This window comes from Orcinus orca, chromosome 1 (assembly GCF_937001465.1).
Source record: "Orcinus orca chromosome 1, mOrcOrc1.1, whole genome shotgun sequence".
In the NCBI taxonomy this organism is placed as follows: Eukaryota; Metazoa; Chordata; class Mammalia; order Artiodactyla; family Delphinidae; genus Orcinus; species Orcinus orca.
In genome coordinates this window covers 10,478,840-10,497,275 of record NC_064559.1, presented here as the reverse complement: position 1 = coordinate 10,497,275, position 18,436 = coordinate 10,478,840, and the positions used below count along the sequence as shown (strand labels likewise).

The 18,436-nt window shown below is 37.3% G+C and overlaps 1 protein-coding gene across 10 annotated transcripts in view; it reads right to left on the bottom strand.

Annotated features, from left to right (window-relative positions):
• Positions 1-18,436, bottom strand: part of ENAH (ENAH actin regulator) — a 156,168-nt gene that overhangs the window by 64,973 nt on the left and 72,759 nt on the right. For 9 of the 10 annotated variants that reach the window (XR_007475440.1, XM_049705721.1, XM_033430397.2 and 6 more), the window contains exons 2-3: positions 11,410-11,575; positions 1,787-1,964 (exon numbers count right to left, since the gene is read on the bottom strand). Coding sequence is in view for 9 of the 10 variants with exons in the window: in XM_049705721.1 (XP_049561678.1) it covers positions 1,787-1,964; positions 11,410-11,575 (344 nt within the window). In the remaining variant the exon portion in view is untranslated. The remainder of the gene's footprint in view (positions 1-1,786; positions 1,965-11,409; positions 11,576-18,436) is intronic. The other variant, XM_049705725.1, reaches the window with a different exon arrangement.

The following is an 18,436-nucleotide window of genomic DNA, read 5'->3' as shown; positions in this document are numbered from 1 at the left end:
AAGCTTCCAAATTATCTGAGAAGAATCTATTCAATTTTTCTGCCTTACCAAAATGCTTGTGTAGCTAATGAGATGATGGGCGATCTTCCCATTTACTAAACTTTCTATAATGTGGAAATTTTACAATAGAGAATGTAATTGAGTCTCTCCACGTTAAGACTCATTAATTTCAAAAGATCAAGATCAGAAGGAAAAAACATTAGTTAGCATTTGCATTTTGAAAACAAATTATATGACTATACACCAATAAAAACAATCTTTTCCAATTGGTTAAAAAAATTTGATGACAAGATGAACAATAATAATTTTAACCATTTTAAATTAGTAACATTTAATTCCCAATATCCATGGATACTCTTTTGAAGGTTCAGAAATAAAAGTAATGTTACATTGTTCCAAACACGGAGAAGCCAAACATTATTGTCATACATATGCTCTTAGATCTAAAGTTTGATCCTTTAATTATTTATTATGTAGTTGATCTATTTAATTAAGATATTAAGAACCACAATTAGAGTTGCTTCCTTATGGTAAAACTATGGCAACAGAAAAGCAATTCTATACCTACAGGAGAATGTTGATAAAATACTGATGACTGAAAGAAAAGTACAATGACTTAGATGATCTACATACAAGACTGTACATACGAGCAGACTTTTCTATGCTATTTTCTGGACTTACTGACAAACCAAAAGAAGTTCCAGTGATTTATTTTCTCAAAATAGATAAGATACGAGTTATGTACAAATTATTTATAGAGATACTAATTTCCTCAAAAGAAAATCTAATATAAACTACCTATAGGCATAATGTAGTTTTAGCAAGATTCCAAAGGGTCTTCTTACTCTGAAATTCATATGTGAAATAGACTAACACATGGGCTAGATGTTTCAATCCTTTTTAGAATAGGGCAAGGTATAAAATTTAAAGTATCTATAACAGGTTTTGAAATTCTATACCTTCAACAAAATACCAAATTTTAATATAACTATATAAGTCCTTCCTCTTAAAATATATAAATTTTGTTTATGGCATGCTTATATCAATAAGATTGCTACTAAATACACAAAGACAAGAGTAATCATATGTGTTGTTTTATTATAACCTTAATTTTCTGATTATAAAAATCTCCCCAAAGAGAGAACCACAAATTGGTATATTTTTTCCTATTTTTTTAAGCCAAAATAAAAACAGAGCTCACCTCTGATACATACACAGTTTTAAATCCTGTGTTTTTTTAAAATAATGTGAATTATTTCTACACATCTTTCTGACCACGATGCAGTGTCAGAGGACATGCAATTCATGGCTTGTACCACCTGAGGGCACTCCAAAAAATCTTTAAACAACTTTTAGAATTTTACCTACTAGGAAGTAGATAGTCCTACTTGAAGTTCAGTAGTGGCTTAAAAAAGATGTTTGAGATAACACGTGTTTTTTTCATAAAAAATAAGATGATGACAAATATGCATATTCAATCCACTGCATATTCTCTGGGTCTCATATCCTTGCAATGAAAGTTGAGGTTCTAGATCGGAATAAACAAACTAAATAACTTCAAATGAGAAGGTTAAAACATTACTAACTACTAACAGTCTCATAAGATTATCCTTTTATAGTACACGTTTATCATCAACAACCAAAAGTTCACATTTTTGTAGAAAACAAGAGAAATTCAAGAATCACTTCAAATACATACATGATTTAAAGTTGGTCAGAAAAGATTTGGTTTAATATATACATGACACTTCAGTTCAAGAAAACAAGTAACCAGAGGACACCCTACCTGTTTCCTGTGAATTCAACACTTCTAAGGCATGCATCATGGCACTTGCGAAGACATTGGCATCTTCTTTGCTGCCAAAGTTAAGACCATACACCTGTCTAGCATCCCGCCATTGGTGGAAGGTCTGTGTAGCTTGATTGTACTTCAACCCTTTAGGAATGGCACAATTTATCACGACCTAAAAGACAGTAATTCTTTTTATAGTCAAGCTAATAATTGGCAAAATCAACAACGTCAACAAAGCCTGATTGGACATATTCATTCAAACCTGCTCCTGACACACCTTGGCAAAAAATGGTTAAAACAATTATCTCGGGTAAAATTAGTTTGCAGAAGTAACAGTCTGATGGACGTTAGGCTGGCCTTAAAAGAGTAAATCAGCAAAACGAAAGAAAATCTATATCCCTCATTAAATATATTTGAACATGTTTACTGAGGTATTATAAATTCAGAAAGTGTATAAAACATAAGCATGTATCTCAGTGATTGCTCCCATGTAGCCAAAACCCTAATCAAGAAATAGGACATTAACATCAAAAACCTCCTCCCCAACTCCTCCCGCCTCCCAAAAGGTATTCGTCCTACCTCTAACATCAAAGGTCAGTTTTGTAGGTTTGGGGATTTTATATAAATGGACTTACACAATACATACTGTAATTTATCTGCCATCTTTCCCTCAAAATTATTTATGAGAGGTATCTATTTGTTGCATGTACTTGTGGTTTATTCTTTTTCATTGCTCTATGGTATCCTATTGTACAAATCATGTTTATTCACCCATTTTCCCATTAATGAACATCTGGATTATTTCCAGCTTGGTGTTACTAAAAATAACAATGTTATAAACATCCTACCAAATGTCCACCAAATGAGCACACATTTCTGTTGGGCACATACCCAGGAGTGGAACAGTTACAAGCCATACATATATGTTCAACTTTAGTAGAAAACTCAAAGTAGCTTTCCAAATCGGTCCTATCAATTTTCACTCCCCCAGCAGTATACAAGAGCTTGCACACCTGCACATACAGTACAACACTGTAACTGGTATAGTCAATTCTGCTGGGTATGAATACTACATCGCAATTCTGCTGGGTATGAATACTACATCGTTGTGGTTCTAGTTAGCATTTCCCTGATTAATATTGAGATTTAGCACCTTTTCATGTTTTAATGGCTATCTAGAGATCTTTTATGAATACCTGCTTAAATTAAATCTTGCCCATTTTCCTACTGAGTTGTCCATCTTTTTCTTTATTGATTTGTAAGAGTCCTTTACATATTCTGGATGATCTCACTGTTGGGATCATCAGTTATGTGTTACAAATACTTCTTCCATTTTGTGACTTGCCTTTTCACTCTCTGAATGGTGTCTTTTGATGAACAGCAGTTCTTAACTTTTATTCAGTCCAAATTCACAATCTTTTTCTTTATAGTTAATGCTTTTTTGTAACCTGTTTAAGAAATGTTTCTCAATCCCAAGTCATGAAAATGTTATCCCCATATTATTTTATAGAAGCTTTATTGTATTAACTTTCATATTTACGTCTCCAATCCAACTGGAATTGATTTATGACTATGGTATGATATAAGGTTCAAGTTTCCTTTTTGTTTCAATATGGCTGTCCAGTTGATGCAGCACTATCTATTAACTTGCTGCAGGTTTACCTTTTTCATAAATGAAGTGACTAAATGGCTCTATTTTGTTCTACTAGCCAATATGCCTATCTTAGAGCCAACATCAGTGCCTTAATTATTGTAGTTTTATAGTAAGTCTTGATAGCCACTAGAGTATGTCCTCCTACTTTGTTGTTCTCCTCAATATTGCTTTGGCTGTTCTCAGTCCTTTGTGTGCAGCTATAATTTTATACTATCAATTTTGTGTTATTTATCCAATCTGCCAGTCTCTGCTTTTAATTGTAGTGTTCAGCCCATTTACATTTAATGTAAATTATATATAAATTTGGGTCTAAATCTATCATACCTTCTTTTAGAGTTGTTTATTATTGTCCCCTCTATTAGCTTGCTAGTTATACATGTTTTCACTGTTGTTTTAGTGGTTGCCCTAGAGATTACAACAGGTACCTTAAACTTATCAAAGACAAATAAAAACTAGTATTTGTATCTTTACCTCAACAATACAAGGACTTACAATACTTCATCTCCAATAACATTCCCTTTCTTCCAATGCCCATCCTAGGAGTCCTACACTAGTTTTATCAGGTGTTTTAATTCCATTGATATTTTAAACCCCATAAAACATTATTAGTAGTCTTATACAGTTGATGATCATTTAAGATTTACCCAATAGTTACATTTTCTGTTGCTTTTTATTCCTTCTGCCCTCTCCAAGCTTCTGTTCGGACCATTTCTGATCTTGAAGAACACCCTTTAGAATTTCATTCGAAGCAGATTTCCTGGTGATGAATTATCTCCATTTTGGCTTGTAAGAAAATACCTTTGTTTCACCTTTTTTTTTTTTTTCCCCCTCGGTACGCAGGCCTCTCACTGTTGTAGCCTCTCCCGTTGCAGAGCACAGGCTCTGGACGCGCAGGCTCAGCGGCCATGGCTCACGGGCCCAGCCGCTCCGCGGCATGTGGGATCTTCCCGGATCGGGGCACAAACCCGTGTCCCCTGCATTGGCAGGCGTACTCTCAACCACTGCGTCACCAGGGAAGCCCTCACCTTGATTTTTGAAGACTATTTGTATCAGGTTTGGAACTTTAAGTGGCCACGTATTTTCTTTTAGTTCTTTGCAATCTACTGCCTCTTAAGTTTTTGCTGTTTCTACCGAGAAGTCAGCTGACAGTTTATTGTTGCTTCTTTAAAGTTGTCCTTTTTTCACTGACTGCTCTAAAGAGTTTCACCTTGAATTTAGTTTACAGTGATTTTAATATGATGGGTCTATATGTGGTTTTCTTTGTATTTATCCCATTTAAGATTTACAGCATTTCTAAGTTGATGTCCTTTCATCACTTCTAAAAATTCTTGTACACTATTATGTCTTCAATTACTGCTCCTGCCCCATTCTCTCCTCTCCTCTGGGATTCCAATAACATATGTGTATACCTTATACTTTTTTACTGTATTTCCTATGTCTCTTTAAGCTTTTTCGTATGTCCATATTTTTCTCTCTCAGAACATCACAGCTTCGGACTGAATATTTTCTTCTGACTTATATCCAGTTTACTAATTCTTTTTAGTGGGTTCTAATTTGTTGTAGAACCCATCACTGAGTTGTTAATAGCAGTTATTTTATTTTTCAATTCCAACATTTCCATTTGGCTCTTTTTTCAAAAAAGTTTCCAGTTCTCTACTGAAATTCTCAATCTTATCTTTTATTTCCTTGAATATATTAAGCACAGTTATTTGATTTTTTTTTTGTTGTTGCGGTACTCGGGCCTCTCACTGTTGCGGCCTCTCCCGTTGCGGAGCACAGGCTCCAGAGGCGCAGGCCCAGCCGCTCTGCGGCATGTGGGATCCTCCCGGACTGGGGCATGAACCCATGTCCCCTGCATTGGCAGGCGGACTCTCAACCACTGTGCCACCAGGGAAGCCCCTAAGCACAGTTATTTTAAAGTCAATTTCTGGTAATCCCATTAACTGGATTCCCAGTGGGTCTGTTCTATTACTGTTCCTCTTGTCTCGTCGCATTCTGGTTATTTTGACTGAATGCCAGACGTTGTCTATGGACAACTATATGGAAATTTTGAGGCCTACAATGATGTTCTATTTTTCCAGGGAAGATTTACATTTGTTTCTGACAAGCAGCTAGGGAAACTAACAATCTCAAATTACCTTAATCCAAAAGTGATTAAAATGTCATTAGAGGCTGAGTATCAGTTCCTGTAAATGCCAGTCTACTTAGGAGTCAAACTTCTTCCCCAGGGTATGGGGCTTCTGGGTCCCAAATCATGGCCTGAGGGATTACCAAGACAACCCTCCCCTCATTAGCAGGCCCTAACTTGTAATTTTTGTTCTACTAGTCCCAGGGATCTTCCAAAAGCTCTGTTCAGCTACTCAGTCCCCTCTTTCAAAACTGATATGTGGTTCCAGGTAAACATACGTCCCAAGTTGGGCTCACTTCTCTGGTTCTTTCTGCTTTTAGGTCATGGACCCATAATTCTTCATTGTCATGTAAGCTCTCCAAATAGACTTTTTTCTTTTAAATATTCTGTCCAACTGTTTTGGTTCACAGAGAGAGGCTCTATCTAAATTACCTCATCCACCAATACCCAAACTTGACAATAATTTTTAAAATATAATCACTTAAAGATGTTATGCTAAGTGAAATAAGCCAGATATAAAAGGTCAAATATTGTATGATTCCAATTATTTGAAATGCCTAGAACAGTAAAATTCATAAAAATAGAATGGAGAATGGAGGTTGCCAGGGGTTATGGGTAAAGGGAAATGGAAAATTATTGTTTAAAGGGTTCAGAGTTTCAGTTTGGGAGGATGAAAAAGTTCTGGAGATGAATAGCAGTGATGGTTGCAGCACAACAATATGAATGTATTTAATGTCACTGAACTATGCATTAAAAATGGTTAAAACAGTAAATTTTGTTATTTTTACTACAATTAAAAAGATATGATCGCCTCTTACCATATGATTTCTATACATATTGGGCTGGGGGGTGGGGAGGTCACAAATCCTTAGCTACTAGAAACCCAAAGCTAGAATTTAACATTACCAGAAAATTATAAACCAAATTTTAAGGCAAATCTATATATATCCCTGCTTGGCAAATAGATTAAAAGGGCAGGCAAAAAAAGATAGTTATGTTCACTTTTTCAACTTGTTCAGTGACGGAATATTAGAAAAAGTTGAGGAAAATATTACTGGAATCAAAAGAGAATTATCTAAATCATTAGTTCACTTTTTCCAATATAGAAATTTTAAAATGTGAACAAATTATTTCACTCGATTCTAACTTTCAAGGATTGACAAAGCTGTATAATCTCGGGGCTTCCCTGGTGGCGCAGTGGTTGAGAGTACGCCTGCCAATGCAGGGGACACGGGTTCGTGTCCCGGTCCGGAAAGATCCCACATGCTGCGGAGCGGCTAGACCCGTGAGCCATGGCCGCTGAGCCTGCGCGTCCGGAGCCTGTGCTCCGCAACAGGAGAGGCCACAACGGTAAGAGGCCCGATACTGCAAAAAAAACAGCTGTATAATCTCAAAAAGCTTTCAAAGTCAAGGGGGATGCATATACCTTCATTTAATAATAACTGTTTATTGGATGTCCACTAAGGATGTTATCAGGTTTGGACTTCTTCATAATCCTAATACTTCAAACCCAATGAGCTTGCATCTAGATTAGTGATTTCCATCCTACGCACACCATCCATTTTTAGCCTGATCATAACAGATTAAACCGTGCATGTAAACATCTATACTTCCTTCTGACGTGGCTCAATAGCTTATCTTGTCTATGAAGTCATCCACAACCCTCTTCCCCATCTTCTCAACAAAGTGATCATTCTTTTATGCCCTCACTGTACAATGATTTGTCATAAATGCAACAACTAACTGTGCTGTTTTCCTTATATGCATAATATCCCATTTCTTTACTTCATTGTTCTTCAAGGTCAGGAATTATTATCTATATAAAACCTAACTACAATGCCTAGAGCATAATAAGCACTCAAGTATTAAGGAGAAAAATGGTAGCTTTTCATATATATGTATATAATTTGTACATACTCAATTTTACAAATAAATGGTGGGTCATTGTTTTTAATGGCTCTTAGTACAGAAAGTTTAGATGTTGTTTAATGAATTATACTAATATGTTTCTACTAAGAACAGACTGATAACCATTAAGAAATGAAAAAAGGTACTCTGGAATGAAAAGAAACCAATTATTTATTAGATTTATTCTTAGGTACTTTATCATTTTTGTTAATTTAAGCAGTATCTGTATAAAATTATATTTTCAATTTGCTTATCGTTAGTTCTAGAAAAATGTTACTGATTTTTTTTTATTATTAACTTATTTATTTTTATTATTTATTTTTGGCTGTGTTGGGTCTTCGTTTCTGTGCGAGGGCTTTCTCTAGTTGCAGCAAGCGGGGGCCACTCTTCATTGCGGTGCACGGGCCTCTCACTATCGTGGCCTCTCTTGTTGCGGAGCACAGGCTCCAGACGCGCAGGCTCAGTAGTTGTGGCTCACGGGCCCAGTCACTCTGCGGCATGTGGGATCTTCCCATACCAGGGCTTGAACCCGTGTCCCCTGCATTGGCAGGCAGACTCTCAACCACTGCGCCACCAGGGAAGCTCAAATGCTACTGATTTTTATATACTGATGTTATATCCAGCAACCTTGCTGAACAATCTTACTAGTTCTAATATTTTATCTGCAGATACTCTTGGGAATTTTTTACGTAGACAATTATCAGCGCATAAGGTCAGTTCTGTTTCTTCCTTTTCAATCCTTATTGCTTCTATTTCTTCATCTTCATATTACTAGGTTACCTCTTCTGCAATACTAAATGAAGATGATTAAAGCTGAAATCCTCAAACTTATTCCTGAGTTTAATGGAAATCCTTCCAACATTGAACTATCTTGTAAGATGTTTGCTATATGATTATATAATTCATCCTTATCAGCTTAAGAAAACTCATTTTTATGCCAAACATGCTGAGGATTATTATGTATGGATTTTAATTTTATCAATGCTTTTTCTGAGACTCTTGTTTCTTACAGGTTTTCTCCTAGCAAATTAATAGGTTATCTAATGTTAAACTATCCTTACATTACTGAGATAAAGAGATAAATCCTATTTGGTCAAGTTGGTGGTCTTTTTTTTCCCCCATACACATTGTTGCATTTGGTCAGCTAATATCTTATTGAGGATTTTTATATCTATATCAATGTTCTTAAGTGAAACATGCTTATACGTTTCCTCTCTCAAATGGCTCTTCTATGTCTCAGATATCAAAATTATACTAGCCTCATAAAACACTTCTTTAGAACCGTTTGCATAAAACAGGTAATAGCTTGAAGGTTTTTAGATTTTGTTTATAAATGCTCTGCATGCCCTCCTTTTTTTCTTAATTTTGGGGGTAGGTTATTAACTACTGATACATTTTATGACTGAGGTCTATTATGTTTCTATACTTTTCTGCCAGGTGTGGTAAATTATATTTTTCTACAAAATGGCCCATTTATTAGTGTAAAGCTGTTCATAATATTATAATTTATTTCCTTACTATAACTATAGTGATATCTCTTTCCAACCCTAATATTGTTTATTTATAACTTAATTTTTTTGTTTGATCCTGTCAATTTATTCAGGGAAGCACTTTTGTGTTAATAATTTCTATTTATTATTTTTTCTTTTATTTTTAGTATTTCCTTCTGCTTTTTTGGGTTTGCTTATTATATACCATTAAGATTTGTCCATCTACCTAGAGGGTATCATGCTGAAAAAGTCAGACAAAGAAAGACAAATACGCTATGATTTCACTTACATGAGGCATCTAAAAAACAAAACAAACAAACAAACATGACAAAACAGAAACAAGATCCGCAGATATGAGAATAAACGGGGGGACGGGGTGGGTGGTCCATCTACGGATAACTTAGACATCCCACAGGTTTCTATATGTAATATCTTGTCACTCAGATCCAGGTTGGTTTTTCTTAATTTTTAAACATTTTCTAATCTTCATAATGATTTCATCTTAGTGTCACAAATTATTTAGAAGTGTGTTTTTAAATTGCCAGTATTTTAAGAAACACTCCATTTGTCAAAACTGGAAGTCATAGGATAGTTTACTTCTTATGAATAAAAATTTCAGTATTTCATATGGAAATTGCCTGACTTACACAGATTTCTAATTTTTTTTTCAGTTGAGGTATAACTGACATATAACATTATATTCATTTCAAGTTTACAAATAATGATTTGATCCAATTATTTTTAAATATTCATTTTATTTTTTGCCAATATTTAGATACTTTTAGGTTTGTTCATCAGTGTTATCAAATGACCAATTCACTGAATTTACCAAAAATTTATTTTACAGCTACTAGTTTGGAATGTTGTGTTTAAAATGTTCGATAATGTCTACAAAGTTCTAGTCGTCCAGTTTCCAGTTTTTCTCTATAGTAGCATCTTAGGAAGTATTCAATTTGTCTCTGGCCTAACTCACCGCTGCGACACTTTGCTGGAGGAAAGACAAAGGGGAGAGAAAGTACTCAGAACGACCTGGATACCCCCCAGGGAGAGAGGGTTCTTGGTACAGAGACTGGAGACCAGAGAAGGGCTCAGCAACAGGCACAGAGAGCAAAAGGAGGGAGGCTAGGGAGGAGAAAGAACAGGGTAGGGGGCGAGGGCACAGGAAAGAGAAGGGAGCCTGAGAGGACAGAGGGCAGGCTGGGACAGTTAGTACTAATAGTTACACTTGCTAAATTCAGTGACCTGCCTTTCGGCAAACTGATTCAGGTCTTTAGAAGTTCCTCTCCAGGGGAGCAATGTATTTGTTTTTGCCAGGTGCCCTAGGAGTTTCACTGGCCTGCAACCAGTATTGGTTAATTTCTTGACTGGAGCTGTGTAAGTGAAGCTGGAGGTTCCCATTTTTCAGAGGAGCTCCTAAACCAGCTCAGACAGAAACAAACTCCTTTGCCTACCTGTGCTGATTCGGAGGATTTTTTCTAAGTCCTCTTTTTATGGTGTGCAGTCCCTTGAAGAGGCTCAGCTTTATGCAGAGATACTGGTTTCAAAGCCCAGCCTCTCACAGGCCACAAAATCTAAGTCCCTGGATACTACCAGTTCATAATCTCCATCCCAAAACACAGGGCTGCTGCAGCATCTGGCCACCCCACACTACACCACCCTGTCTCCTAGTGGAAATGCAGGGACCTACCTTGTAAGAACTCAGCTGGAAACGTGTTACACTTTCCCTGCATATGTTTAACATTGGTTGATTTTACCATCTTACCAGAGCCAAAAAAAAGTATTTTGTAAATCTGTTCTTTATAAAAGTCCTCACTGCTATTAGCATGTACTTAATACTAGCAAGACCCTATTTGTATTTTCCTCTATCTACTGCTCCTGATCTGTTAAGGCTCAAGAACTCCGAGTAATCAGATAATCCAGTCACCTTTCTAAGAAATCCAGAGCAGGGAATCAGTAAAAGTTTAGTTGTCATGGCAGACATGAATTACAAAAGCCTAACTATTCCAGCAACCTTAATACCTACAATTTTTCTATCGTATATGAATTTAACAATATTTTATGAAACTATTTACATTTTGAACTCTTTCCTATAATCCCAAACCCCATACCTTTGGTGGGAAATGAATTCCTTAAACAGACTCTGCTACTTAAGTGTATTTCACATTTTAGTTTGTCTTAAATTTACTTTGGATTCCAAAACCTAGCTAGTTTGAAGCATCTAAAGAATATTCATAACTGAAAAACTCAGATTTATATTCTTGAACAATTAGTTCTAAATCCTCATCTAAATTCAGGCTTTATAAAAGGTGGAGAGGGTGGGAAGGCAAACCTATATCCTTTGTCCCATAGAATCTCTTTTGTCTATAATTTTAAAGTACTGAATGTATCAAGTCCTTGTGTAATACTAGATAACGTTAAGAATTTAATAGACCCTTACCTGATGGTCCTGAATCTTCCTGCCCACCACTCTGAATGTGTTGTTGCCTGTATGATGATATATATGAACTCTGCTGAACCCGGTTGAACCACCAGCTGGCACCCACTTTTTATTGGCATCATCGTAAACCATCACAGCAGCTCTTGCCTGACAGATACTCTGTTCACTGGGGTGGGGGGGGGGGAAGAAAAGCAAACTTTTAAGAGACTTAAAATATGCTAAGCTTCCCACATAGCCATATAAACCAGAGTTAGCTAACCGAGTAACCGAGCAGTTGGTCAACAATTAGTGCTTTACTGGGTGCTAGAAACAGAAACAATGAACAAGACAGAGGCTTCCTGCTCTTATGGGTAGAGTCTGATGGGGAAGATAGACCAAAAAATGAACTGTAATGAGGGACCAGAAAGAGATCAGGATCCACAAAGAGCACTTAGATAGAAGAAACATTTTCTTCTAAATCTGAGGATCTAATACACTCATTAAACTGAATATAACTACAAATACAAATTAATCATTATTTAACTGTATACATATGTTTATAATACTGGTGAACTGTTTGTGATTACCTCTCTTTACTGGCAAAATTACTTTTATCATCAGGCTTGCTTCAAGGTCTATATAACAAATTCTGCTAGGCTCTTCTGCCCCTTGAGATATGGAGTGGTCACTAGCAATCAATGGACAGCCCGGTGACTGAGACAGTCAGTCCCTGACTCCCCACTCAGGCAAGATAACATCTTATGTTTCAAATTTCTTCACTTAAAAATGAAGAAGTAAAATAAGATGATTTCTAAGGATTCTTCTAGATGTTAAATTCTAAGCTCCACAAATAAATATTGAAGAAAAGAAGACCAACTCCATGAGAGAATCTTTAAATCTCAGCTTCATCTCAATTATTTGTTACCAAGTGAAACTGAGATACATGAATAAATAAAATGTAGAGATGATCTTAATTCTATATTAAGCAATAGTTTCATCTTTCAAATATATTCCAAAATAATACTGGGCAAAAAAGACTGTTTGGAATTTTACTTTATTTTATACCATATGTTATTTTTTTAAAATGAAATACCAAAAGTGAACTACAGAACAGGTATATTAACTCCATGCTGACTATTAACCCAATTAAAATGACTCAATCTCCATATAGAAGACTTATCTTGATGCTTGCTTAAGCAGCTGTTAATGGAGATGCTAAGTAGCTCATCCAACCCCATCTTTTAACGAAAGCACTGCTCATTCCACCAATTTTAGCCTTCAAGATTTTAAACAGTAAATCATGTGGGTCCTTCCCCAACATCCTGGGAAACAGTCGCTTTCATGCCCTCCCTGCTTACCCACACTTCTGGCCCATCTCTCAACAGTATATGTCTGTGCTTTACTAGACTTGTTGTGTGACTTGATGACACCTAAAGAGGTCACGGCACCGGGCAATAAACCCACCCAGAACAGTGGGGTTATAAATGCTTGTAATTTTCCATTAGCTAAATCTTACAAAAACTTGTAACAATACCTGTGCAGCACAAACACTGAAATAAACCCAGTGGTACTGTCTAAATTTTTATGCTGCACCAAATTTTTTTTAGTAAATTAGTTCTGGGAGTAAAAACGAGGCAATGACTAAAGCTTGAATTATTTTTAAAAGCTTGATTAAAGAGCCTTTGTCAGCACAGCAGTTGAAATCTCTTCAACTGCTCACAACAAAAATACTTGTTAAGGGACAAAATTTACATAACCCTATAGAAAGAAACAAGCTAAGGCAAAGTGCCTCTTACAGCATACAATCCAAGAAACAAATTTACTAACTAACTGTAAATAACAACTCAATAAACAAATCTGTAAATTAATACAGAACAGTATTTTCCAGTTCGAAAATTAATGTTTTTGGACATACACGATGTTTCCCCAAGGTTCAAGAAATAATGTCTCTTCAAGAAGTTCCACTGGGATCATAGAAGTTAAAGCAATAGTTGAACCCCTATTTTGTAAATCAGGTTATTCCATGCCTCAAAAAAAAAAAAAAAAGATACACCAGAAATCTAAAACCAGGAGAGTTAAATAAAATGTCCCAACTTTCTCCTCCACCTTTTTCTTCCTCATTGCTCTACAGTGGGATGCCGGAGACATTCCAAATTACTGAAGCACCGAGTTAACTGAATAGCTCTGACTAATGCTTAATTATTCAAGATATATATAAACCACTTAGTCAGCAAGCAAATGTCTAGTCACTTCAATTTCCCTATAACCACAGAAACAAAGACACCTCTAAATGAACGTATCAAGGTAGCCAAGAAAGGCCAAAAATACAAAAACTGGTTGATTAGTTTTCTAATGAAGATGAAAAGAAATCTTCAAACTGAGATGTTAAGGATACAAATCTAACTCTAAACAAAACCAAGAAGCACCAAGAGAAGTCAAGGTTAAAGGGAAGAAAAACATAAGATGTGGGTAAGAGCTGAAGTGTCACTGGAGGTATAGTCAGAGCCACGCGGGTTATGCAGCAAACTGTGAAGATACAAGCTAAGACCCAAACAACCCTGTAGTTCTACCAGGCATCCGGCCCTCAGAGAAGCCACATCAAGGCCCAGCCAGGAAGGAATGGCGCTGTCCAGTGGGCTCTTAGCGACCAAGCCAAGTCTTTCCATTCCTTTCCACACACCTGAGGACCTCTCCTCAACTAGAGACACACATCCTATGGTATAACAAAATATATCTGGTCTTTGTCAGGTTCCTGGAACAGAGCTCCTAAAACCCTTGGCATCTCCTGAGCAGTAAGAGTGTCTTTGGTATGCTAATGAGATTACTCTAGGCTTCCATACAAAGCCAAGATCAGAGGGTAGAAATGTTCAGTCTCACCCCTTCCCCACCTCTGGGGAGGAGAGAAGGGCCGGAGACTGGTCTCACTCACAATGGCCAATGATTTAATCAATCATTCCTACATGATGAAATCTCCGTAAAAACACCCAATCGAGCTCACATCCAGGTGCTGGTTGGGTGGCATGCCTAGAGAGGGCCTAGAAGCTCTCTATTCCTTGCCCTATACATCTCTTCCACCTGGCTGTTTCTGAGTTGTATCCTTTATGATAAACCAGTAATGGTAAGTAAAACACCTTCCTGAGCTCTGGGAATCATTTTAACAATTATTAAGCCTGAAGGGGAGTCTTGGGAACCCCCGAATTTGTAGTCAGCTGGGCCTAAGTGTGGGTAACCTAAGTACCCCACTGGCAGTGCCAACTAAAAACTGTCACTTCCCATCTGGTTCTCACTAAGCCACTGGAGTCGCTGACCTTCAATACCCCCTGAAAGGAGTTCGGGGCGGAGATCAGGAATGAGGCGCTCTGTGCTCTGGGGAAAACTGGCAGAACAGGCCTTCAGACAGTTAGATATTTTCAGAAGACTTTATGAGCCCAATTTCTTGCATCTTCTCACATCTAGAAAAGCACTAAAATCATTAACAGAGACATCTGCTCCTCGTGACTAGCAGCAACCTTCTGCCAAAATGTGTGCTTGATTGATCCTCCTTTGCCAAAATCACATAGATACTGACCTCCCCCTTATCTTTTCGAACAGTTCCCCAGAGCTTTCTGAGAAGCTGTCTCCCAGGCTATAGTTCCCATTTGGCCCCAGATAAAACTTACTCACTACTTAACTCACTACTGTCAGGTTGTACTTTTTTTTTTTCAGTTGACAGCAGCCAGGTCTAAGTGGGAGCAGTCTTGTGGGACTGAGCCCTCAACCTATGGCATCTTGTACTAATTCCAGAAAGTCAGTGTTTGAATTCAGTTGAATTGTTGGACACCCAGTTTGTATCAAAAAAATAAGAGAACAGGGCTTCCCTGGTGGCGCAGTGGTTGAGAGTCCGCCTGCTGATGCAGGGGACACGGGTTTGTGCCCCGGTCCGGGAAGATCCCACATGCCGCGGAGCGGCTGGGCCCGTGAGCCATGGCCGCTGAGCTTGCGCATCCGGAGCCTGTGCTCCACAACAGGAGAGGCCACAACAGTGAGAGGCCCATGTACAGCAAAAAAAAAAAAAAAAAAAAAGAGAGAGAACAGACTGTTGATTTGAGAAGAAAACTCCCACTCAATATACCAACTCCAAATTACAGGTATGCACAAAATAAGCTAGTGGTACCCAGTTTTGGATTTCACAAACCCATAAACTTCAAAGACCGACTGGATGAATCAGTACAGAACAGGGTTGACAGTATTTTGGCCTACTTGCCAGGTAGGAGATTTCAGGGTAAGGTAGGGGACCACCATAACTTACTAAAATGAAGATATTTTGGAACTTAAAAATCTCAAAATAAATACAACGTAATATACTATAAATATAATAATTAGCTTTCCATACAATTCTCTACATTGCCCACTTTTTTTTTTTCTTCCATTTCTCCCTGGCCCAGTGAAATACTTACAAGCCTGCCTGCTTTATATGTATGACTATATGACTGGCCTGAGTCACAACAGAACTGCCTGTACGTTGGTGTCTATACAAGCACCAGAGCAGTGACAGGTCAGCTAGAGGTTCTTCTGGTAAGAATTTCCAACTTTATCTAGGAGGATTTTTAGATGAGAAAGTCAATGAGAGAATTTCTGAAATGACGAAATTTCAGAAATTCACATATGTGCAGTTTTTCAGGGAAAAGTAACATGGAAGGAAGGCAAGATTTAAGAACCACAGCTATTGAAGAGTCAAAAAGGGGAAAAAATTAAAGAAAATAAAGATCTAAACAAGCACAGCAAAAAAGACAGAAATTTTATAATCTTTATATTATCATTCTACCTGAATTATAACAAGGCTCAAAATGAATACCTAGTAAGCCTTCAACATTCTGAGTCAGTAAAGGAAGTACATAAAAGATTAAATTAGTAAATTACTGAGCTGTACTTTTGTGAAGATCAGGCAGTAAATTAGTTATAAACAAAAATTTCATTTTATGACCAAATGCAAATGGTATATGTAATTGATTATACCTCATTTTCCTGATGTTAATTTTGTTTTTTTAAAAAATGAAATATGGCATTAGAAGGCTAAAGACAGCTGATTTTTTTTTTAAAAAAATAAAAACCATGACACTACAATCCAATTTTGTGGCTTTGTAAAAATTCATTTCTAAATATAGTCAAATTTCCTGAACAGCTATATATGATGGTAGAAAATGCTGGCCCAATTTTATTTTTATAGGTTACCTGTGAATGAAATGGTTCCTGGTATTTAAGCAGAGTAAGGATCCCTTGGCTATTCTTGTCTATGCTGTTTACGGAGATTGCAATAAAGCCAAGTCTTTGAAAATAGCAACTTCCTTTCAAAGTAACCATTACTTGTCAAAGAAAGCATGAATATGCAGTGCCTAGGCACAGAGTAGGCATTGTTTACATTCTCGTTCAGTACATAATTTCATTTAACAAAATCCTACTCAAGAATTGGATCATCAAGATCTGGATCAAATACCATTCCTTCTGTTAAGTCTTTGTGGAGTCCCCAAAGCCAGAATTAATTGCTCCCTCCTCCCATAGCATTCATTAATTTTTCCACCAGGAGGACTCTCTGCGGAGGTAATATCTGAGCCACAGGAAGGAGTTAGGATTTTACTCCAAGTGCATTGGGAAGCCACTAGAGGGCTTTAAGCACCAAAGGCAAGAGAAAAATTATGTCACCTAGCATTTTACTGATACTCCCAAAGTAGTATGCGACATGCTATAAAGGATGTCACTACTGGAAGTCATGGTCCCAATTAATTTATTTTTACATACATATAAAAATGTATTCATCATCTTTGAAAAGGAGAATGTCATTTATCTTCGAATGACAGAGCCTAGTCTGCACTAAGTTATCAAGGTCTATACAATAACCTCTGCTATACTACCAACGACTTAGAGAGTTTACTCTAAGAAAGAGAATTAGCATCTCGTCTGTTATGATACTTAGTCACTCTGTGAATCAAGATGTCAGTTATTCAGAAGATAAAATATTAAGAAAGAAATTACACAAAGAAGTTGGGAATTTTAGGGCTTCCCTGGTGGTGCGGTGGTTAAGAATCCGCCTGCCAATGCAAGCGGACACGGATTCGAGCCCTGGTCCAGGAAGATCCCACATGCCGCGGAGCAACCAAGCCCGTGCGCCACAACTATTGAGCCTGCGCTCTAGAGTCCGCGAGCCACAACTACTGAAGCCTGCGCGCCTAGAGCCCGTGCTCAGCAACAAGAGAAGCCACCACAACAAGAAGCCCGCGCACCGCTACGAAGAGTAGCCTCCGCTGGCCGCAACTAGAGAAAGCCCGCACGCAGCAACGAAGACCCAAGGCAGCCAAAAATAAATAAATAAAATTAATTTTTTTAAAAAAGTTGGTAATTTTAAAGACAGTATTTCCACCTTATTCTCTGATGTCAATTTTTTTTGCTCAAGCTTGTAATTTTATAACATTTCAAGCATTAAAGAGGCTTAAACATAATTTGATTTCAATTCAATTCCACAATTATTTTTCACACCTGCATTCCATGCCCTCCTAGAGTTATAAAAGATTATGCACTCAAATCGGGACTAATAAACATGTATTTTCTTCAAATAGGAAAGTAAGCAATAAATAGCATGCCCTGTATTGTGTTAAGCACTAGAGGAGTCACAAATAGAAGGCTTTTTCTCTCAGTTCAGCACTCTAGACTCTAGCCATCCTGCAAACCTAGGGGTCACACCAGCATCCTCCCTGCCCTTCACCCTGCCAGGCACTCGGTCACCGAGGCCCGTCAATTCTACTTCCTAAAAACTTCTAAATTCATTAGTTCCCTTTGCTCACAATGCTCAAAAGCTTTAATTTGGGCCGTCCCTGGTTTCTCATCTGGTTTATTTCAAGTCTCCTAACTGGTATCCCTGACTGCAATTTTACTCCTTCTTCCCAGTGCTTCCAGAGGGAAATTTTTCTAAAGCAAATCTCATCACATCACTGTTCTGCTTAAGACACTCTAAAGACTCATTTCAGGATAAACTTTGGCTTCATAGCATGGCACAAGGGGTCTACTGTGATTTGGC